Raw genomic sequence first — 24,185 nt, 5'->3', positions numbered from 1 at the left:
CTGGCATGGCGAGTGTGAACCCTGGCACCACCACAGACCACCCCTCCCTGTGCCCATCACCCCCCAAACTAACACCCCCTGGGTCTGTGCTCCTGTGTGACTGTGCCCTGACTCACCCCATGTGGCTCTGGCGAAGAACCTCAAGGCATCACTCACTCATGGAGGCCTTTCCACCTGTCCTGCTAGGCCAGCCCGTGCTGCGGAAGGTCCACGCACGGGAGCGACCGCTCCCTTCCACCGTCATCTCCATAGAAGGTATAGCAGGCAGATGGGCGAGTCCAGAGTCGCTTGTGTTTTCTGTCCACAGCCCCCACCCCAAGCCCAGTCCCCCCACCACCCTCGAACCTGTGCTCCTGGAAGTCATGCTGAAACCCACGGAGCCCCAAATTCCTGGGGAGGCAGCTGTGACCAGCGGGAGGGGTGCCAGGATGTGCTCCCTGAATCAAGCGTGGCTGTGAGCACCCATTGAGAATGATGCCTTCTCGAGTGATGGAGAGTCTAGAACCTTGCGTGGAGAGTCTGGTGCATTCTGTAGTCGGAAAGGGGCCTTGGCTGCAGAAGGCCAAGGCCTGGGTGGGTGCTGGGAATGTCCATGAAGAAAGAGTTCATGCAAAGCCCAGCGGGGATGCCCAGGGATGTCAGGAGGCTGGATCATGCTTGTTCTGTGCTCACTCCCATCTCAGATTTCCAGCACCCCAATTTGCTCTATTTGGTGTTCCCCAACCTCCTGGCAGTATGGGTTTAGGGTGCAGGCAGCCACAAGACATACTTATTTGCTATGACTCAGAAAGAGCCTCCTCTAGACAGAAAGGTCTAGAATGGGGAGAAAAGCCTTGAGCTAGGAACTGGTCTCAGGGTGTAAACAGGAGAAGCATTTCTGGGCTGGCCCAAGGAGGATGGGAGCTGGAGCACACAATGTGGACACCTCCATATCTCAAGCCCTCACTCTTCTTTGCGTGTTTTGGGGCTACACGCCACGGCACTCAGGGTTTACTCCTGGCAGGACTCAATCCTGAGAGGTCGGGAATCGAACGCGGGTTGTCCACGTGCAAGGCAAGCGCCCTCCCCACTGTGCTGTTGCTCTGCCTTTCCATTCTCTCTCTTCTCCACTGAAAGGCCTTGGTTCATCAGTGCTTCTGCCTTCCCCAGCTGACCCTGACCCTAACCCTAAACCTTAAGCCTTCACCTCTGAAAACAGCAGTACCAAGTTTCCAGAACATTCTCCCTTGTGCCCAGCCCAGCTCAGGTGCACCGTCCGCTGTATAGATCCTTATTCTTGTGATATATCTCTGGGACCGTCACCTCCAAGGAGGGGGAAGACAGCTTCGAACCCCTTTTCAGCACAACCCTGGGGTGTCCATGATGTTATTTCAGCACCTAGGCTGAACCTCGCCAATCCAACTTGTGGCTTTTCCAGAACTCAGGAAGGCCTGGGGTGTCCTGTCAGGACCTGATATGAGGTAGCAGCTCGTAATTTCTCAAACACCTCGTCTCTGGGTTCCTCCTGGGGCAGCTGCCTGAGATATGTCCAGGAAGCCTGGGTATGAGGCAGGACCTTGGCGAGGCCATGAGAGTCCTGGTACTGAGTGTCTGTCCTGGTCCCCTCATGGTCCCCACGTCTATCCTGGCCATTGGGGGAGACCAGGCTCAGGGGGGCATAGTGGCCCAGGTCTTTCTGGGACATCTGAGGCCCCAGTGCTGTGTGGGACCCCCGAGAAGGACAAAGGCAACAGCTCCGAGAGACCAGGGCACCCCAGCTGCTGGGCTCAGAATGCCCTTAGTCCGGGGCCCCTGGCTTCCCTGAGTTTCCTCCGCTCGCAGCCTCCAGAGCTCCTGCATGGCCTGCCGCCGCCTTTGAGCCCCCAGCTTGAGCTTTTCTGGGATGCAGACCCCACATCAGCTTTTTCCAGCAGCTCCTGCTTCCAGAAACTGGTGGGGGGTCCCCTGAACAGTGGGGGGCTTGTTCACTCCTGGGGTCCCCTCACAGCCTGGCTTCCTACAGACGAGTACGACGACAGGCAGCCACTGACCAGCAAGGAGGAGGAGGAGAGACGCATCGCCGAGATGGGAAGGCCCGTGCTCGGGGAGCACACCAGGCTGGAGGTGATCATCGAGGAGTCCTACGAGTTCAAGGTGCAAAGGGGGTGTCAGGGGCAAAGGGTTGAGTAGGGGGGGCAGGGGCCCGGGGGTATGGAGGGGACAGGAGACCCCTGGTGAAGCCCCAGCAGTCAGAACTGGGAAGGGGAAGGGAGTGAAGCCCAGTAGCAGAGACATAGGCTCCAACCTGACCTGGCCCCTCTCGGGCCCTCCCCCTCCTCCCTTTCCACCCTCCCTTCCTTCCCTGTTTCCCTCTCACCCATCCCCACTTTCCTTTCTTTCTTGCCCCCTTTTCCCTCCATCCTCCTTCTACCCTCCCCTCCTATCCACCTTTCTCCCCTCCATCCTTCCCTCCCCCCTACTCTCTCTGTCCCCCTGAACCCCCCTTTTTAGGACTCCCTCACTTCTCTTGAGTCTAGAGACTCATGGGTGCAGTTTTCACCTTGCTTTCCTGCAGAAGGACCAGGGAGGAGCAGCCCAGGGTTGGGCTGGTCCCCTCCCTGCAGGGCTCTCATTCCTTCTTCACTGGCCACAGGAGTTCTGGTCCCTGATGGAGGCAGGTGGGCAGGAAGCCACTGGACCAAAAAATAAGGGTTTTCAGAGATGACATGGGACACAAGGTCCTTGGGCCCCCACATCTGAGTCTCCTTGCTCTGCCATGACTGGTCCTGAGAATGTCGGGCTGGGGGCTCAGTCTCTGCAGACCCCTTTACTGAGAGTACCACTTCCCCTGTTTGGCGTGGATACAGTGGGATCCCATTCTGCCCATCTCCTCCACACCCCTCTTGCCACAAGCAAGAGATGGGATATGCGAGGGCCCAGAGCCTGCTGTCTGGAGACCCGCTCATGTCCTGAGTGCCCAAGAGCCCCCCCCCCCCATCTCTAGGCTCTGGGGTACTCAACCAGAAGCTCCTGTTCTGGAAGTGACCCTAGCCCCCGATTCACATAGAGGAGTGGGGAAACAATATGGTCATGGGACTGCCCGTGGTCCAGCTGACAAGTCTCTGAGACTGGCCCCCTAGGAACCCCCAGCAAGAAGCTTCTTCCAGAACAAGATAGTTTCAAGGCTTAGGGACAGATATAGCACAGTGGGGAGGGTGTTTGTCTTGCACGAAGCCAACCCTGGTTCGCACCCCACACCTCATCTAGTCCCCAAGATGCCAGGAGTCAGCTCTGAGAATAGAGCCAAAAGTCAGCCCTGAACACAGAGCCAGGAGTGGCCCCAAACCAAGCCCCAATCAAGGGAAGAAACAGACTATGTGAGTTTCCAGGTCTTCAAGGTGCTCAGCAGTGCATTAGACAGAATTTGGGTGACACCTGGCCAGAACACTTTTTGTTTGGGTTCCCGTGTTAGACCCCAGGGCTGTGTGTAGCTTAGGAGCCCCCCATCCCTCCATCCCTCCACCTACCACCTCCACCATCCCTCCATCCCTTCACCTCCGATCTCCCCCATCTCTCTGTCACCCCCACCCCCATCCAGCACTGACCCTGAGCTGGAAACTCCGATCCAGAGACCAGACAAGAGGCGGGAGGTGCAGGAGGCAGACCTGGCCCATGTGAGCCTCACACATCTGTCCCTGCACAAGGCAGAGAGCCAGGATATGATCTGAGGAAGCACCAGGCTCCCAGCTACCCCAGGATTTGCCACCCAAAGCCCCTGTGGGCCAGTCATATGTGAACATAGATGCACACATTCATGACACGCGCACACACACACACACTGCCCATGGGGTGCTCAGAGCCAACTCTGCTCCCTCAGAGGTGGGCCTCTCCATGACCCTCAAGAATCTGCCCTCGCTCTGCCAAAGGGTCCCCCTTAATCTGCCCCTCAGTCCCCTGACAAACCCCACAAGAATCTGCCCCTTGCCACTTCCCATGACACGCAGGAGCACCAAGTCTGTCCCCAGCATGGTCCCCAAGAACGTAGAATCAGCCTCAGCTGACTGAAAGGCAGAGGCAGGACTCTGAGGCCAGGGACAGTGTCTGTCCTCTCCTTTGGGTCCGTCCTCAGTGCCGCTGGGCAGAGCAGAGCCCAGGGGTTGGGTGGACACGCATGGTGACCAAAGGGGGCCAGTAGTGCCCCTGTCCTCCTAATGAACTGACTGCCCAGCCCCTGGCCCCTCGGGCCCTGGGCAGTGCATGACCCTGATCTGTCCCCCCTCTCTCCTCCCTCCGTGCGGTCAGCAGGGACTGGAGGACTTGTTGACAGTAAGCAAGTGTGGCGTAGACTAGCCTGTGCTGTAGTCAGGGGCAGCCTGGCGCCCAGCTGTGCCCTCACCCGTAGTGACTGACCCCAGCTCTTCATGGTGGCGCTTGGCTGCATCGGCTTTGGGGGGGACGCTTGGCTATGCAGGTGGTGTAGAAGGCACTGGCAAAGCAGAGGGAACAGGTGCACTGAGCAAAATGAAGTGCTCAGAGGGGACGTGAAGCAGCAAGGCAGGGCTTCAGAGGCTCTGTGCGTTCTGAAGTCGCCCTCTCTCATGACCAGAGCCCCTGGGGTCCTGTCCTGCCTGCCAAAACCCGGTGGGCATCTAGGCTCTGCCCGCCCTGTAGCCAAGCGGCACCAGGCTGCAGCACCAGGTCACATTGGATGCCATAAAACCAGAACGAGGTGCCCTGGCCAGCTGCCTGAGCAGGTGCTCACAGTCGAGTGCTCAGAGCCAGAGGTAGAGTTCAGCTATGCTGAGAGCTGAGAAGAAACCTCAGGAGTCATCTGCATTGAGGGCACCGGGTTGGCTTCTGCAGTCCCCGGACCCCAAGATAGAAGGGGCCAGGGCTTGTGGGCGTCTTTCAGACAGTATTGGGTGTGGGCACCTCGGCCTTGCCTGGACCTCAGGAGCCAGCAAGGCCTGAGGGTGCCAAGGCTCACCCTGTGCTCCTGCCGCAGAGCACCGTGGACAAGCTCATCAAGAAGACCAACCTGGCGCTGGTGGTGGGCACCAACAGCTGGCGGGAGCAGTTCATCGAAGCCATCACCGTGAGTGCTGGTGAGTGCCGGAAGTGAGGGGCCCCCTCCTCCCACAGAGCTCAGAGGGACTCCCCAGGATCTATCAGAAGAAGTTGGTGTCCCGGGAAAAGCAAAGGCTCATCAACAGCAGCATCCATCTGTTTGTCCATCTGTCAGTTCGTCTGTCTGCTGGGTCCCTTGGGAGTCAGGCGTTGAGCTAAGGTGCTCCAGGAGGTCCTCATGGGCTCAGCCAGGTCTGCCCCTTGAGACCGCCTGGGTGAGGATGTGATGAGTTGTAGAGCCAGAGAGACAGTCAGGTTGCATCCGGGGAGCAGGCACCATTCACGGTGGTGGCAGGGCTGTTCCCCACACCTGGGTGCTCAGGGACACAGGAGAGATGAGCATTGGCGCCCACAGTTTCAGCTAACCCTCGGGGCAGCGGATAGATGGAGTCTGGCCTGACAGGGCCCTGCATGAGGGGTCAGTTGAGAGAGAGACAGAGGAAAGGGGAAGAGAAGGAGAGAGAGAGAAGAAGAGAGAAGAGGGAGGGAGGGAAGAAGGGAGGGAAGGAGAGTGGGAAGGAGAGAGGGAGAGACAGAGGGAGGGAGACAGATTGATTTGCCCTTTCCCGTGGAGCATGGGTCCTCCCGAGCTGCTGCCCCCCTGAAGTCAGGCTGAGTGGGAGGTCCAGCTCCCCTCTTCTGTCTCCTGGCAGGAACCACACGCCCTGGGCAGCCGCTTCCCCCCAAACCTTTTATCTCACAGCAGTCCAGCTTCTTCTGGAACTGGCAGCTCATTGGATTTCTTTTATAGAGTTCTAAGTGGCTGCCAGGGAATGATATAAAATTGCCCAGAAATGCTCAGGCTGCTGTGTAAATTGACCTTATTTGCAATTTAGGGACGAAGTATCAGAAAAGCAAACCCAGATCTTTGCAGGCATAAGCCCACAGGAAGGGCATCCAGAAAGTTCCCACGTGCCTCTGGGGCTAGATTTCAGCACCCAAAGATGTCTCTGTCCTGAGGGTAAGGGACTGAATGGGCCTGAAACCAGCTGGTTTGCTGGCTTTCAAAGTTTTGTGGCCGCGTCATTGGGAATCAGAAAAATTTGCCTTATTAAAAATATTAAATTGCTTTGAAATGACTCTATGGAGAGGTGTTTTTTCCTACCCAATTTTCTGTGCAAAATTGAATCAATCTATCTTGCTGAACAAAAACAATCAAAATTTTCTAAGTAGGCGTTTGCTCTGTTTCTCTGAGCTCGTGGTGAAACAAGTTTCACATAACACCTGACTTTGGGAGACTCAGTTGTTCCACTGAACCCCAAGGGGTAAGTCTTGGGTTCCTGCTCCAGACACTGATGTCAGTATTCTTCTTTTCTTTGGCCACCAAAATTGTTGTTGCCTCAGTGTTCAAAATTTGCCCGTGTCAGGTTTCAGAAGGCAGTTCTTAAATTCCTGTTTATTCGGACATTTTGTGTCCCAGTTTATCTTCAAGTCTCTTAGATCCTATAAATAGGTACAGATCTGCTCAAGTCCTCTTAGAGGTAGGAAAAAAAATCTAAAACATAAAGCCCTTTCATTTTTGTTATTGTTGATGAAGATGATGATTTTTTTCCTTTTATTTAAATATGGTTACAAAATTATTCATGATTGAATTTCAGTCATGCGATGTCTAACACCCTTCATCAGGGCACATTTCCGGCCACCAGTGTCCCCAGTTTCCCTCCTATCCTTCCCCTGCTTGCTTCCGGACAGATATTTTTCTTCTCTCTCTCTCTCTCTTCCTCTCTCTCTTTCTCTCACTCTCTCTCTCTCATTTACTCTCTTCCTTTTAGACACTGTCGAAAAGTAAAACCCTCTTTTTTGAAACAACAGCAAGTCTCTGTCTCTCTGTCTCGCTCTGTCTCACTCTCTCTCTCTCTCTCTCTCTCTGTGATGAATTTGCTAGAGGAAACATGAATTTCTATGCAATTCTGTTTTCCTAACCACCTGCAACTGTGCTGAAAGGTTGTTTCCAGCATCACGCTGACATTGATGCTCCAGAAGAAAGTCCCTGTGAACACCTACACACACATAAACACACACATACACACATACATGCATTCACATACATACATACTTGTGTGAATACATATATATGCTCATACACATATGCTCATAGTCCAAACACCTGGAGCTCAGACTCTGCACAAGGATTTGGACACAGGGGTCCTCAAACTTTTTAAACAGAGGGCCAGTTCACTGTCCTTCAGGCTGTTGGAGGGCCAGATTATAGTCAAAACAAAAATTATGAACAAATTTCTATACACACTGCATATATCTTATTTAGAAGTGAAGAAACAAAATGAGAATAAATACAATATGTGGCCCATGGGTCGTAGTTTGAGGACCGTTGATTTAGAGATATATGGCTGGGTGAATCTGTACAGTGCTCTACAGAAGAGCCTCGATGTCCAGTGCTCTTAAGAGGAGCTTCATTGCATCATGATCTACAGAAGAGCCTCATTGCAGTGGTTCTCTACATGGCCTTCAAGTGCTCCATAGGACCAAATGTGAGCATCCCTGAGGGAGGGAGACAGGGCGGCGGCGAGGGAGGGACAGGGCGAACTCTGTGGTGAACTCTGGGGTGGGGCTGTGCGTGGCCTGGGACTGTGCTGGGGCAGGCACACAGAGGCACTGTGAGTGTTCAGGCTCAAAAGATGCATCTAGAAGCTTCCATGCCTTGTTTCGGAGCAAGGCTGGCCAGCCCCGGTGCTTGGGGAATATTCCTGCCTCCTTAGTGTTCTGGAGAACAGTTGCTGTCCTGGAAGGTGGACTCAGCCTGCAGTGCTCAGCAGCTCTCTGCAGAAAGCAATCCCAGGTTGTGGGGGTAAAGGGCTGAGGTCTCGTGCCCCTCCTAGACACCCACCCTGGGCACCAGAAGCTGAAAGTCATGCTGCCCCCCACCCCAGACTCCTAAGAAAGACATTGAGTGTCTCTGGTTGAGGTTGGGAAAGGGGTCGAGGGGCTGGCTGCTCTGAGCTGCACCCCTGAGTTGTAGATATGTTAGTGAGTGGGTGTTGTCCACGCAGCCTGTGTCACTCATCTATGCAGCCTGCCCCACTACAGGGCTGGGCTGCACATCTGCAGAGAGGGGGTGAGAGTGGGTCCAGCCATGGCCCTCTTCGTGCTGGTTCCTTTAAGTTTGAGGCTCTCTCCTCTTGCTCTTGTGAGAGAATTGCTGTCCTCTTGCACTTTGTGTCCAAAAACAAGCTAAGGCTGTCCATCTCTGGGACTCAGATCCAGGCCAAAGTCCTGAGAGAGTCCCCCCAAGTCCAGGACGAGTAAAAACGTGTCAAAAGTGAGTTGTTTGTGTTGCCGAATTCCATGCCGTAGAAGGGAGGAAACAGAGAGGTATGTTCCTCTAGAAATAGAGACAAATGTAGAGAGGACAAAGAGAGAGCAAGTTAAGTTCCGTGATCACTGAGTGATGAAGCCCTGAAAGCGACTGGGTTTAGCTGGGTTTAACCCTCGAGGGTCAGGTGAAAGAGAAGGGTGGCGGGAGAAAGACAACAAAATCTCCCAGCTATGGGGGGCAAAGAGATAGCACAGCGATAGAGCATTTGCCTTGCATGCTGCTGACCCATTTTAATTCCTTGCATCCCATATGGTCCCCCAGCCTGTCAGGGGTGATTTCTGAATGCATAGCCAGGAGTAACCCCTGAGCGTCACCAGATGTGGCCCAAAAAAAGAAAAGAAAAGAAAAAAAGAAAAAGTTTGAGAATCCTTGATCTAAAATACACTTGGTGATCATCAGAACCTTCCTAACAGTCGCCCCTCAGGCCCTCTGATGCCCAGCAGGACCCAGGTCCCCATGCATACCTAAGCAAAGACCATCTACACAGTAGAAGTCTGGCTTCGCACCTGGTTGGACCCAGGAGTCCATGAAGGGGCTAAAGCCCAGCCCACTCGACATGTGGTAATTTCCCCATGAGTAGGGCCCCTAGAACCAAGGGTTCCCCACACCCATGGTACTTGGGACTTGCCCTCCACCAGCCTGGGTGATCAGCTCACGCCTCATGCGTGGTACTCAGAACCTCCAGCTGTTCTGGGCCTCAAAGCCAAGGTGCTCACAGGACAAGTATGAACTCTGGCCTCTGAGTTGTCTCCCTGGTGGATTCTGTAGCAGAGCTGGGAAGAAAACTGTCTTTTCTGGGACCCAGGGCAGGCAGCCCGAGTGTGTGTATGGGGCACTTACTCTGTTCAGTTCATCCCCCGGAGATGGATGGTGCTAATATTTCCATGTCCTTCCCCAAGCTGGTAATTGTGCACCATGCCATTGTTGGCTGGGTCATTTTTAATATTTAAATGACAACCGAGTTAGAGATTAAAATTTATAAAGATCAGAGAGAGCACTGAGAGGGAACAGCATTAGAAGCCACATCTATTCTCAAATTCGACAAAACAGATGGGCCCCACCTCGACTTGGGCACTAAAATATTTAAGATTCCTTGGAACGCAGAAATCTCTCACTGTTCTCAGCCTGCCCTCTCAGACACACACACACACACACACACACACACACACACACACACACACACACACACACACTCGCAGATCCTCAAGTTCCTTTCAGAGGGCAAGATTCAACTTTGCTTTTGAAAGCCTAGAATGTGACCTTAGAACCCAGCACGCCGCTGAAGCAATTAGAGAAGGAAGGGAAGGCACCATGACAATTCTAAGTGGTGGAGAGTAATTCTGGCTGCCACCACGCTATCATTATCTTAACGCTGTGCGGGACGTTCTACTGACTCCCTGCACCTCCCGTGAGGGAAAGGTGCTGTTACCGCCACCTTGAAGACGCGTCTACCATCTCCTCCGTCTGAGTGTTCTTGCTTCTGAAGTACTTCATTACTTGTTTTCTTGTTTGTCTTCACCATCTGAGAGGTGGCCACCCCCAAACGTAACGCTTTTACAGCGTGAGAGGCAGGATAATTTGAGTTTCTTTGTATGATCAATTAAAATGCACTGTTTTTCCTGGCTGGCTTAATTATATACCATGTGAAATCATAAAAGGCCCACAAGCAGAGAGCAGAGGATCAAGTGCAAATTAAATATAAGTAAAAAGCCTGGTGCTTTTGAGAGCTTTGCTGCATACATCTCTCAGACTGGGGGGGACCAGGGAGTGATGGAAGAGAGGTTTCCTCTTGGGAGGTGAACCAGTTTGTTGGGAGAGGGTACCCAGACTTTCTCTTGCAAGGATGCAAGCAAGCTGGATTCCGGCCACCCCAGACTTTATTTGAACATTATTAGTTCTGTTGAAAGTAATGGGAGCTGGTGTTACCCATCCTAGGCCTGCCCTGAGGTGCTGGGACTACAGACTCATTCCTGAGTTTGGAGGGGACACAAATTGGCCCAGTGGCAGGTGGCCAACCTAAGTTCTATCCCCAGCATCCATGTGGTCCCTGAAGCCTCACAGGCGTGATTTCTGAGCACGGAGCCAAGAGTAACTCTTGAACATTGCCTGGTGTGACCAAAAACAAAAATTGGCCCAAGGTGTGAGCACTGTTTGGAGGAATGAATGAGACCAGGTAATCTCACACAAGCCCTCCAGGAACTGACAAGCAGAGACAAACAGAGGCCTATGGAATGTAAAGAAAGTCTGCAAGAGCTCATGTGAGCAGACATGGATTGGAATCATGCACAAAATCCGAAAATGTCTAAAGCCCTGCCCTGGACACTAGGAAGGCTTTTGATTGGGTGGAGCTGAAGCTAGGCAGCTATTTGATTGGCTGGCACTGCAGGAAGTTAGGGAAGGAAGCTATTTGATTGGTTGGAGCTGTGAAAACACAGGAAGCTGTTTGATTGGCTGGAGCTGCAAGCACTCCAGGATGCTAGTGAAAGACACTTTTTGATTAGCTGGAGCTGAAGCCACTCTTGGTTTGGAGCTGCTGTGATGGTGTGTGATTGGCATGTGCTCCTTTTAGTATTAATTTCTCCTTGGCTAACAGTATTGGGGTGTTTCAGGGGTGAAGCTCACACCTCTGTTTTTCTAGGTGTCCATCCAAAAGCTTCCGGAGCAGGCCACCCCACCAAAGGCCCCTCTCCCCATCCCTCCAGCCACCACCACCTCTCACCAGGTCCAGCTGTGCTTTTGCATGTTTGTATGTTCAGCTGCTAGCATTCCACACAGGTGTGGATCAGCTGTTGTTTCCCTCTGTTTCATATTTGGAGACACGGATATGGCTGTGGCTTAGGTGTCTGTCACCTCCAGTGGTTCCTTGGGGTCCTAGAAGAAGGGCAACTCTCCCCAACCATTCCACAGCTGTGCTATGGGCTCAGGGCCATTTCCTAAGTGCAAGGTGGGTGGGGGGTGGCTGGGCATTGGTGGGGGGTCATACGTTGTCCCCAGAGGAGCTTAAAATACATGACTGTCTTTCCCTAGGCTGGGAGAGCGTCCCCAGAGCAATGCACTGGATATGCACTGCTGTCTGGGTGTGGTTGTTGTCATGCTACCCATGGGATGTGCCTTGAGCACTGCTGCTGATGGCCAGATCCTGTCAGGGCAGCGACACTCATTCCATTGCCTGGATGGGCAGTGTCAGGGCAGGGTCTAAAGAGACGCCGGCAGCTGTGGCCTTCGAGACACTCAGAGTGCCAGGGGACATGCACAACCTCCTCCTTTATTGGATCAGAACTGAACCAGCTTTCCCCTCATGCTGGAGGTGTGCCAGCACCAGAGACAGGGACGGAGATTACTCCCTTAGCCCAGTCACTCCCTAGAGCGAAGCATGTATGTAGACCCTGTGGTAGGTCTCAGTGAAGCAGCATCAGCTGGGTCCTCCAGCTGGTACACCACACACCACACACAACACACACACACACACACACACACACACATTTGCTGTTTTCACAAGTACCTGTTGATCTGTTCTTGCTCCAGGGGCAAGGGCTTACCTGGGGCATCAAGTTGAGGATAGGGAAGAGGAAGGCTTCCTGGAAGAACCCAACTAAAGGAAAGGGCTTATAGGACTCTGGGATGACTCTAAGGACATGGTCCAAGACACCATATGTATGGTTAGACATGAGTCATCTTCACATATGGAGGTTTAACCCCCTCACAGCTGTAGTTGAGTGAGTTCAGAGGACCGAGTACAAAAAAATGCATTATTCAAAATCCGTTTGAATTTTTCACAAAAGTTAAACATTAAAAATAATTTACCAGGCCCGGAGAGATAGCACAGCGGTGTTTGCCTTGCAAGCAGCCGATCCAGGAACAAAGGTGGTTGGTTCGAATCCCGGTGTCCCATATGGTCCCCCGTGCCTGCCAGGAGCTATTTCTGAGCAGACAGCCAGGAGGAAACCCCTGAGCATCGCTGGGTGTGGCCCAAAAAACCAAAAAAAAAAAAAAAAATGTTACAGTGCGGGGTGATAGCACAGCGAGGAGGGCGTTGTCTTGTATGTGACCAATCCAGGTTCAATCTCCGGCATCCTATATGGTCCCATAAGCCTGCCAGAGTGAGTCTAAGTACAGAGCCAGGAGTAACCCCTGAGCACCACCACTGTGGCCAAAAACAAACAGCCCCATTTCACCAAAATACCTAAGAAAAGTCAAATCAGAGGAAACAACTGACCTCCTTGTTTTTTCTCTCTTTCCTGCTCTCCCCCCTCATGTTTTCCAAGTCTTAGAATCCTTTGCAGGCTGCATGTCTGTTCTAGGATTGCAAGATTAAGGTCATATGTTCTATGTTCTCTGTATAAATGCTCTATTTCTTCTGTAATAAAGGGCACACACATGACTAGTGAGTATTGCTTAATTCTTCTGTTGTCAAGACCTTAAGGAATGAAATTCGTGTTAAACATTCTGATTTTATAAAAAAGATTTGTTTACATCTATTCCCTACCTTTAGAAATCAGTGTCTGTTGTGGTCAAAAATAAGTAAATAAACACTAGGACCTGTTAGAATGCCTCTCCACAGAGCCCAATGGCCCGGCGTAGCTGGGATCCAGTGTGAAGTGGGGGACAGAGGTGGCCAGACGCCTGGCTGGGAGCCACCAAGGCGGGATACTGTATGTGCTCTGGGGATAACCGTTGCTCCATGTGCTCCTGCCTTTCTCCACAGGGGAGGATGACGATGAGGACGAGTGTGGGGAGGAGAAGCTGCCCTCCTGCTTTGATTACGTGATGCACTTCCTGACCGTGTTCTGGAAAGTTCTCTTTGCCTTCGTGCCGCCTACAGAGTACTGGAACGGCTGGGCCTGCTTCATCGTCTCCATCCTCATGATCGGGCTCCTCACGGCCTTCATCGGGGACCTGGCTTCCCACTTCGGCTGCACCATCGGCCTCAAGGACTCCGTCACGGCTGTGGTGTTCGTGGCGCTGGGGACCTCGGTGCCAGGTGGGCCCCACAATCCTCCACCCCAAGAGCACCAAGTGGTGGTGGGCGGGTCCATGGGTTGGCTTCTTGGCCTGCCCCAGCCTGCAGTGTCCAGATGGGATCATGAGGGAAATTGGACGGGGAAATAATGCTCCATCTGAGGGATGGGGTGAACACAGCATTCCCAGGGCACAGTGGCCGAGCTGGGGAGCACAGATGGGGGTGACCCAGGATGGAGAGAGCAGGGGGGAGTGAAATGAGGTAACTGGGGGAGTGAAGATGAAGTCACCAACGAGAATAAAAACAGGGTGACCAGGAGAATGAAGATGGGGTAACCAGGAGGAGTGAAGAGGAGGTGACCAGGGGAGTGAAGACAGGGTGACTGAAGATTGGAGATGGGGTCACCAAGGGTAGTGAAGACAAGGTCACTAGGGGAAGTAAAGATGGGTGACCAGGGAGAGTGAGAACAGGCTGACCTGGAGAGTGAAGATGGGGTGACCAGGGGGTAGGGGAGACGGGTGACCTGGCCTGCCTCCCTTGCCAGAGCACCCCACACTGTGCAGGCAGAACTAGGCAATGAAAGCCAGAACCTGGTAGCACTGCAAGGAAGGTCCCTTTGCTTTCTGCCACCCTGGCTGGGACTCCCCAAAACTGCCTAGTCATGGGGGCTGGATGCTTGGACTAGACGTACCCTACCCACACCCATCCCAGAGGCTCCAGAAAGACAGCACAGTGACCGCCTGGGGAAAGGTCACAGCACTAGCCTTGCATAGGGCAAAGCTGAGTTCCTACCCTGGTTCCCCATATGGTCCTCTGAGCACCGGCCAGGAGTGATCCCTGAGCACAGAGCCAGGAGTAGGCCTGCCCTGATCACCGACCATAGGGTATAAGCCCTAGACACTAACTGCTGATTGTAAGCCCTGAGCTTTGACCACCTGGAGCAGCCCAAAACAAATAAAAATGATTTAAAAAGGGGGGGAGGCAGCAAAACAAACAACTTTCAGAGGGCTGAGTGCAAGCCTGCTGTTTTGCCTCGGCTGAATCCCAGCACCCTGTGTCCTCTCAAGCACTGCCAGGCATAGACCCACACACCAGGGGAGCCCAACACCAGCCATATTGACAAAGCCCCCAGCTGCCCTGTACTTCCCTTCTTCCCTTTCGGGCAGCCTTGACTCCGTCATCAGTGTTTCCCATTTAATTTTCAGGCTTCACCTGAGCATGTAACAACAGGGTGGAAGCGTGCAGGGCCACCTCTGCCTTCCTCACCCCTACCTCATCCATGAACCCACTCAGCTTCCTTCCCACCCAAGGGACCCTCGTGCCCAGCGGCACAGTGCTGAGTCCTGGGTTCCTGGGTTCGTGGCGTGTCCAGCTGTGGATCTGGCTGGCCAAGGTACCTCAGCACCCTTCACCCCGCTCCCCAGTCAGCACCCCTGCTCACCTCCCTTCCTCTTCCTTCGCAGATACATTCGCCAGCAAGGTGGCAGCCACCCAGGACCAGTATGCGGACGCCTCCATCGGCAATGTCACGGGCAGCAACGCCGTCAACGTGTTCCTGGGCATCGGCGTGGCCTGGTCCATCGCCGCCATTTACCACGCGGCCAACGGGGAACAGTTCCGAGTGTCCCCCGGCACGCTGGCCTTCTCGGTCACCCTCTTCACCATCTTCGCGTTCATCAACGTGGGAGTGCTGCTGTACAGGCGCAGGCCCGAGATCGGGGGGGAGCTGGGGGGCCCCCGGACTGCCAAGCTGCTCACGTCCAGCCTCTTCGTGCTGCTCTGGCTCTTGTACATCTTCTTCTCCTCCCTGGAGGCTTACTGCCACATAAAAGGCTTCTGAGGAACCCACGGCTCCAGGACACCTCCCTCCCTCTCCCTGTCCCCACACGTCTCCACCCCTGAACAGGACTCGAAGCCAACACAAGGACTCCGACGGATGTCATGTCCTCTGTCCCTGTCCACGGAGCCAGCATCGGGTCCAGCACACCATCGGGGCCGCCCCAGGGGACACGGGGACCTAGGGGGACGCAAGGACTGGCGGGACTTCCTGCAGTCCTGCCTTCGTGAGCAAGTCCGGCCCTAAGACAGACCACCAAGCGTTAAGTCTCTGTTTCTCTGGCTTTGATTTATTTTGGGGGGCATGTGGGGGGGGCATGGGAGAGGGGTGGCCCAGAGGCGGTGGCTGGCTGGCTCTGTCATGCTTTCATTTGCTTTTGTTTGATTGGGGTGACAAGTTCCGTGAGATGCTGGGGTGATGCTGAAATGGACCTGATTCGGTTCTGCTCACACACTCTGGGAGAAGGGAGCCTGGGGGCGTGGCATGAGTGACATCTCTGCCCTGGTGTCCAGGTTGCCCCCCCACTGCACTGGGTCACCCAAGCTGGGAGCGATGTTTTAGTCTCCCCTGTTGGTCCCCAGACACGCAGCGCCCGATGCTGATTCAGCTGCAGCCGGCACGTGCCTCGAACCCAGACTCACAGGGCGGCTCCTTCTCTTCGGTCCCCGTCGCTCTGGACTGAGGGGAGGTCAGACCCACGCTCGAGCCTCCCCGGGCACCCTGTCCTGCGGACAGGCGGCCTCACCTCCTTCCCACGCTTGCTTCCCGGCCCCCCAGAGAACTTCTCCAGTCACCTGATCAGCAGAGACCCGGGCTCTGCCCCCACCTGCCCTGGCAGGGCCCACCCCAACCTTTGCCCCTTTTCGCACACGGGTCTAGAAATGTCTCCACCTTGTCATCTGCTGTCCCTGGGCACCAGACACTGCCTGGACATCGAGTTTGGGTATGATTCTCACAGGGAGACGCAAGTTCTCAACCCGTGTCAGCCACAGGGACTGCAACTATCCTAACAATAGAGAACAGAGCCCCAAGCCCAAGAGTTTTGGATCCCCTGAAGAGCTGCACGTGGGGCTGCGCCCAGGGTCTCTGCCCTGTACCTGTGGGCTTGGGCTCGGGGCATGAGAGCATGAGGGGTGCTGTGAAAAGGGCCCTGCAGAGAAGGGAGAAGTCTGCCACTCTGCCCCGCCCCACCCAACCCCACCCCACCCTACCCGGCCCCTGCATATTTATTTTACATCTGCTCTGGCTGGTACAGATGGTAGGTCACTCCTTCCTTCCTTTCTCCCTTCCCTCCCTGCTTGGATTTTCATAGAAAAGCTATTTTGAGCCCCATTTCTTTCTCTGCTCTCTCTCACACACACACACCCCACCCTCTGATGCCTGTGTTCCTGAGCAGAAGAGAGCCTCAGGCCATGGATGGGGAAGTCAGTGGGCAATGGGGGAGCAGCAGGCTAGGCAGGGCTGTATCCGACCACTTTCTGTGGCACAGCCCCCAAAAACACAGGGTCTCCCGGCTCTGCAGCATGGGAGGGAAAACGGGAGGCCGGGCCAGCACCCAGCGACAGCACCATCTTTAAGGAACCCCCAGGCCACAAGTCACTCTGTGCACAACTCTAGAATCCTGGGTCCAAGGTTATGTGTGTATAGTAGGGGTGGGGGTTCTCCCACTACCCCCAAAATAAGTTGCCACTTGCAACTCTTGTGACTGGCTAAGGGTGTCAGACTGACTCTGGGCTCCCTCCTGGACACTCAGCAACTGATCACCCCCCCCCCGTGGGTGTCAGTGTCACTGTGGGTGCCCCGTGAACAGAGCCACAGCAAATACGTTTAGCTCAGGAGGGAAAAGCTTGAGCCTGCCACCAGCCCTTGTCTTTTCGATCCACAATTTGGGCCATCAAGAGAATGTTTCTGCTGGTCCCATGGACTCCCGTCGGCTAACAGCAATGCCCACCCCCCTCCACTTTTCAAACAAGACCGTCATATCGGAGAGGGAGACCCCTGGGAAGGCGCCCCTGAGTGCCCTCGTCATAGCTGGAATCAGAACTTTACTCTGCTTCCTCCCTGTGGCTTAACTCCCGGAGATTCTCCTACCCCAGGACCTGACGTGCATGGGGGTTCGCTCTATCCCATCTCCATTGTTTCCGTTGAAGATTCACTAGAGGGGGAGATAGCTTGGCCCCCTGGCATTGATGCAGTTGAGGGGTGTGAGTTCTTGCAACATGAGGACAATTTTGCACACAATTCTTTAGCCATATCGGGGTGTGGATAATATAATCTAGGAGTGCATTTCCATGAAAGACTTGAGGAATTCAGGCCATGGGTCCACTTCAGAGTTTTGGGGATTCTGTGTTTGCCTTTTTAGATGTTCATATTGTAGAGAGAAAAAAATCCCTCCTGGTTGTGCAGGTTGGTGCCTGTTAATTGTATAAAGTCATTTTCCTTGGGGACACTTGTCTTTCGCGTGGTAGTGCACAGGGTAGGACTTGTGGCTTCTCCAAGTGGTTCACGTCACTGACACAGACAAATAAAATTTCGAATTATTTCTGACTCCGTCACCAGTGAGGCAGAGTCTATGCCGCGTGTCTTCTCTCTTCTCATTGTCATCTGCATCGTTGGTTATTTTTTTCCTCATGAGTGTTGAAGAAATAAAGACCAAAAAGGTTGATCTTGCCAGTGTTGTTGCTCTCCTCCAGGAGCTCAGAGAAGTACAATTGCTAGACCAGTTTGTTTTCTTCTTCCAGTGCTCAAACCTGCAGAGAGGAACTCGGACCTCTCTCCATCCTGCTCGTTACTCTTCTCATCCTTTCGAATCACACCTGCCCTTTGGTCCTCTGCGCCCTAGCCACATCCACAGTCACACATCTGGCTTTTTTAGCTATCAGTGCTTTACCTGTAGCAAATACCCACCAATCCCACAGTGACAAGTACAGTGACAACACGTGTCATGGATGAGCATAGTGGCCGGAGGAAGTCCACGAACCAGCAACTGCTGCATCTAAGCTCCCTCTGGTCCTCCTAGAATCTCGGGCAAGCTCTCTCCAGAATCCTGTCCCCATGTCCGTGTCTGCAGCCTGAGCAACAAGGTTGCCCTTCTCTGTGTCAGCTATAAAAGTCCGAGCTAAGCCATTTGAAGCCACTCAAAGATCCCCGGGTCCCCAGGGAGGGTCCCCCCTCCCTCATTTGTGCAAACTCACAGCCCCTTGTCCTGCCCCCACCTTGAAACTTGGGTCCCCAGGACCCTGGAGTGCAGGTGATCTGTGCTGGCATCTGAAACCTTGGGAGAAACACTTCGAACAAAAGTGCCTCAGCTGTGATGGCTAATGGTGCCCTCCCTGCCTGAGCCCTGCAAGAAGGCCCATCAACCCCCCAGACTCGCTCACTTGTTTGCTGGTTCTGTCCTGCTCAGATATGCTGTCGCTCTTTCTGGGATGCCTCTGGTCACCTCTGTGCTCAGTGGGTCTTACTTTTGAGGGCACAGGCCAGCCCCTATGCCCCTGGCCACCCATCAATCTTCTCTTGGCTTGGACACCGCAGCTGTGGGCAGGGTGACCTTTCAATCATCTACCGTGGAGCATGTCACTTGCGACACCCACACTCTGCCATGTTCCACAGGGATCTGGCCCAGGGGGCCAGGCTCTATGTTGGGTCGATTTTATGGTTCCACCCACTCTGGCTCTGCCCCACATCCACCTTCACCCTTGCTGTTGCCTTTTTTCTGCCTTGTTTCTGGTTCTGCTCCTCTTCCAGCCACTTGCCCACATATGTTGGGGACCTGGAGAGAACAGGAAAGGATCATGGTAGGGAAAGGGACATGCTGTCCTCTCTGGGCTGACTTGGGTGTGCATCAACCTCTCCCATCCTCTCCCATGGCACAGAGAGACTTTTCTAGCCCAGAATTTGCCGCTGTGAGGTGGGGGACCATGTTCTCCACCCCAAGGACAGCAAGGATGTGGCTGCTGGGGGCTTCCTTTCTCTCTGGAGATGCTCAGACAGGCCTCAGAGACTCTCCCAGGCTTCAGCTGCATCTAAACTCGTCCTGTTAAGTCTCCTATTGGAAGAGGGGCTAGAATTCAAATCGGTGACCTTGTATCAATTATTTGCTCATTGTGAACGAATTGATTTGTGGACAGGAAAGTAATTTTAAGTTCCTAACACAGCAGCCCAGCTGTGGAGTTAAAACTCTGCCCATTAGGCCAGTGTGATAGCACATTGGGGAGGGCGTTTGCTTTGCAAATTGAACACGACCCCGGTTCAATCCCTGGCATTCCATAGGGTCCCCTGAGCCTACCAGGAGTAATTTCTGGGCACAGAGCCAGACAGGAGTAACCTCTGAGCACACATATGAAAAACCCAGGTTTGATCCCTGGCATTTCATAAGATTCCCCCCCCCCCGACCCTGCCAGTAGTGATTCTGAGCACAGAACCAGGAGTGACCCCTGGGCTCCACCAAATGTGGCTCCAAAACAAAATAAAACAAATAATCAAAACAAAAACAAAAATAACTGCCCATTCTTGGGCAGGAAGACTTGGCACAACCACTGGCCCCGGGTTCTCTGGGATGGTGGCAGCCTGTGTTCCCCCCTGCCAGCTTGCTTTCTGAACCTGGTGGTCTGGCCCTTCCTGACAGCAGGAGTCACCTTCCTCCATTCATGTCCCCCACCCCGGCCCTCTGGTTCTGCCTCATTCATGATCTTTGGTCATGCTCGGTCTCCCCCTCCACAGCAAAAAGGTGACTCAGGACAGGAGGGAACAATGACATGGGGAGGATGGGGTCTGATGACATCCGGATAGAACAGGGGAGATTGCACCCCACCTCAGACACACTTCCCAACCATGTGGGTATTAGTCCCCGGGTCTCGGGCTCAAGATCTCAGTGCTCCTTTGATGCTCTTTTCCTTATCGGTATGAGGATGCACTGAGGAGGAACAAGCACTGGCCACAGAACATTCTACAAAGGAGAATGTCAGATGAATCTGACCCTGCCACTGCGAGGTGCCATCTGGTGTTTCTTGTGCAGGGACTGCAAAAACATCACTGTGGCTCAAACCAGGAGTCAAGGGTGAGGGTCAGATGTCAAAGGTGGGGTCAGGGGTCAAGGTGGGGTCAAAGGTGGCCATTGATTTTAGGGACCATCCCAGGTAGAAATAAGCCACTTTTAATTTCCAGAACTCAGTAGAACCCTTTGAAGCCACGAGGGAGCTGGTGGATTACCTAAAGAGATAGTTCTGGAAACTCTGATTCTAGGTTTGCACTGATGCCCCCATTATGGGGAAAAGATTGACCACTTTCTTTGCAGTGGAAGAAACAATTCTATTAAATTACCAAATATAAGCCGCTCCTCAAAATAGTTAACCTAAAAATAAGCTAATTCATATAAATGTGATTAAAAAAATGATCTGATCCAGATGGCAGAGCTTGAGAAAATGGTTTTTTCTCTATGGGCGCCCTACTCTGCCTTCCTATATTCGTCATTTAGCATTAAGCTGGAAATTGGCTCCAATAAAAGGGAATTAAGGGATTTTTTTTTCTGTTCTAATAATGTTCTTTTTGACAAGAAAGAGGACTGAGGTAATGAATGGATTGGGTGAGGAGAATCTGAATGGTTGACAAGAATATATTTTGAAGTGAGTAAATGACCAAAGAGAAAACTTGGAAAACCAAGTCTATCACCTTGTCTAGGACAGTTGAAGGTCACTGTTCTTCAGGATATCAGACTTCCCGTCTCCAGAAACAACAGAGAAGTTCAAACTTGGGCTCAGTTTTAGCCTAAAACCAAATCTAGCCAAACATTGATTCAACTTCAACAACCAGAAAATTAAAAGTGAGCACGGACCTCACTCTTCCTTGTTACCAAGGTGTATTGTGGCATGCAGTCACTTCATGAGATTCTCCTTAAAATGCCTTCAGCAATTCCTCCCCATCCTGCATTAAGCCAGGAAGGTTTTAAATTTTACAGCTCAATGTGTGGACAATCAAAAAAGTTCTAGTCTATTGACAATTCTATTTGTGAAAGATTAATTCCATTGAGAGGTTTGGTGTTCTGGGTTTGTTTTTCTTGGAGGCAGGGGAAGGTTATTCAGAGCCTTCTCCTGGCTCTGTGCTCAGGGATTGCTCCTGGCTCCTGGTTTAGAGAATGTATGAGGTACTGGGGGTCAAACCTAGGTCTGCTAGGCATGTCTTTCTGGCCCTCGTTTTGATGATGGAATTTATGCACATTAGTTTTTTTTTGTAATATTCAGAATAACCTAAACTTCTTTTGGGGAACTGAGCTGGCGTCTTACCCAAAGTTTGAATTTAGCTCTTCTGCCTTTCCCCCATCATTAGAAGATTCTGAACCCACTCTGCATTTCCTTCATGGCCCATAGGCATGTTGGCATCACGATGCCCACCTGCACCAGTGTGAGCCCCAAGTATGAAAAGTTGATGGTTATCACTGACACTCAAACATGTGTCAAGTCTAGTCACCCACTGTGGCATCTCTACCAAGGCCATGGCCCCCCTGTGCCCAGACATAGGAAGTGTCTGAGAAACTGACCAGTGCAGCTCATCACAGAGTCTTAAGTGGGCCAGGGAGGAATGACCGGATACATGCAGGTCTGTTGGGTTTTTTTCCCCTATTTGAACAGACAATACCAACTCATGTCTGTGAATATCTACTTATAAAAATGTTCCTCAAACATTCCTCTAGCAACATAAGCCAATTTTGAATAGAAAAAAATCTCGTTTTCTCGCCAGCTTTTCAGAGAGAGTTTGGGGGTTCCTCTTTGTTTCCCAGTTACCGTTTCAGCCTTTTAGTGGGGAGCCAGTGTTAAGTCCGTCTTAGAAAACACACTTGTTTCATGAGCTGGAGTGATAGCACAGCAGGGAGGGTGCTTGCCTTGCATATGGCCAATCTGAGTTTGATCCCCAATGTCCCAAATGGTCCCATATGAGCCCACTATGGAGTGGGAATATAAGTGCAGAGCCAAGAGTAACCCTTGAGCAACTTCACATGCTGTCTTGGCCCCCACAAGAGAAAACCACCTAGAGCCTCCAACTTCTCATGGATGAGCCTTAGGTCTGGGGCTGGCCCAGCTCTGTCTCTTGTTCCTTGGAGAAGATGGCTATGACTGGTATGGAAGTGTTTGCCTTATAAGATATGGGACCTAGGGGCAGGGAACAGACTAAGCGTTCAGGGGTGGCTTTGGGTGTGTCCAGACTCCAGGTCAGTCCCAACTCCACATGTTCCCCCTAAGCACCACCTTGGTGGCCCTGGTGGTCCCCAACAGTGCTGCACCCCCAAACCACAGGGCAAGCATCTGAGGACTGGCCCATGACTGCCTCGATAGAGATATTCTAGAGGAAAAGCAAAAATAATAGCAATTGTCACTGTCTTTTAATGACAACTCTTCCCTTGCTGGGAAAAAATTATCCACTCAGAATTTCCCCAAGATAGAAAATCCCAGCCATGTGGCCCAGCTGGCTGAACACCCCATCAGTGAGCTGAAATTGCACATGGGTGCAGGAGCAGAAAGGGGAAGAGCAGGAACGGCTGAGACAAAGCCTGTGTGTCTGACGGGATCTTGGAGGTAGAAATGAGCACCACCAGAAAGTTCCAGAGAGAGTCACAGATTGACCCAGGCCATTATGTGACTGTTATAAACACACTTTCAAGGAGATGAATCCTCCCTGCTACAATCCTGACCTCCAAGGCAGCACCTGAAGTGGAGCGAGCCTAGTTTTAAAGACCCAGCTGGTGGTTGCCCAGAGATGCACCATGTAAAAATCACCTTTTGTCCCCACATGTCTCTTCTGAGGCCTCTCTGACTCCGAGTGGATTCTGAGCCAGTGGCAGTGCTTGGGAAACGTCTCTGAACAAAGATCAAGTGTGTGTGTGTGTGTGTGTGTGTGTGTGTGTGTGTGTGTGTGTGTGTGTGTGTGTGTGACAGAGAGAGAGAGAGAGAGAGAGAGTACTTTGTGTTGTATATGTGTGTATGCGTGTGTGTTTCTGTGAGTGTAATGTGGAAAGAGCCTTCTTCCTTCTGACTGCAAAGCCAGTCTTTAAGATGACACACATACAGGGTAACTGCTCCCATCTCCCTAATCTAAAACCAGTCGTGTGGGGTTAACTAACAGCTCCCCTCCAGGATCATGGTCGAGCCATCACCCCGTGGTCTACCTACTTCCCTGCTTCATTCTTGCTGCTCAACACTTGGAGCAACTGGTCTACCTGCTTCCCAAAACCCCTGCTTCGCTTTTGCTGCTCAACACTCAGTTCAACTGGGCTCTAACTTGGCTTTCCAGCTCTGGTCGGGCACTCATTGTGTGACTCACTCATTCTCCAGCACCCACCCTTAGACCCATGTCTGAGGCCAAGCCTCCTCCTGTCTCCATAGCTCCTGTGCCCTCTTAGTCCTTGCCTTCAGCTTCCCAGCAAGTGGCCTCAGAGAACAGCCCCAGTTGGCATTTGGGCGATGGTGGGATGGACGTGCTGGGGAAGCTTCAATTCTGAGGCCCTGTGTCCACCCTAGTCAGATTCTTTTCCTCAGAGATCTCAACAGAGCTCACTGTGGTCTCTCTGTCTCTCTCTTGCTCCCTCTTGCTCGCTCTCTCTCACACACACTCACATATACATACACTCACACATTTCCTCTCTCACACATGCACACATTCTTACACACACACACCGACACTTGTACACACATACACACACATTCTCATACACATGCTCACGCCTTCTCGTACATATGAACAAATAAATTCTCTCACACATGCTTACATATGCACGCACGCACACACACACCCTCCATAATGTTACAAACTGGCTTTAAATTTCCTCTAAGAAGGTTCGTGGGGACAGCCTAAAGCCCTCCAGGTTCTGGAGAAAAAACTCATGTCCAGTTGGATGGAGTCTTGTGTGAATCTCCCGACAGTGCTGCCACCCAGGGCCACTGGCGGTGACTCCCTGG

The 24,185-nt window shown here is 52.6% G+C and overlaps 1 protein-coding gene across 5 annotated transcripts in view; it reads left to right on the top strand.

Moving 5' to 3' along the window:
• SLC8A1 (solute carrier family 8 member A1) overlaps positions 1-17,900 on the top strand; it is a 150,399-nt gene extending 132,499 nt beyond the window's left edge. For 3 of the 5 annotated variants that reach the window (XM_049784249.1, XM_049784246.1, XM_049784247.1), the window contains 4 exons: positions 2,003-2,133; positions 4,985-5,084; positions 13,146-13,421; positions 14,864-17,900. In XM_049784249.1, coding sequence (XP_049640206.1) covers positions 2,003-2,133; positions 4,985-5,084; positions 13,146-13,421; positions 14,864-15,240 — 884 coding nt within the window. In that variant the 3' untranslated portion in view covers positions 15,241-17,900. Of the gene's footprint in view, positions 1-1,987; positions 2,134-4,984; positions 5,085-13,145; positions 13,422-14,863 lie in introns of all 5 variants that reach the window. The other 2 variants (XM_049784250.1, XM_049784248.1) reach the window with 1 other exon arrangement.
• The last annotated feature ends 6,285 nt before the right edge of the window (positions 17,901-24,185 follow it).

The sequence above is a fragment of the Suncus etruscus genome, chromosome 12 (assembly GCF_024139225.1).
Source record: "Suncus etruscus isolate mSunEtr1 chromosome 12, mSunEtr1.pri.cur, whole genome shotgun sequence".
Lineage (NCBI taxonomy): Eukaryota > Metazoa > Chordata > Mammalia > Eulipotyphla > Soricidae > Suncus > Suncus etruscus.
Note: the sequence above shows the minus strand (reverse complement) of the source record. Positions and strands in the feature narration are given on the sequence as shown.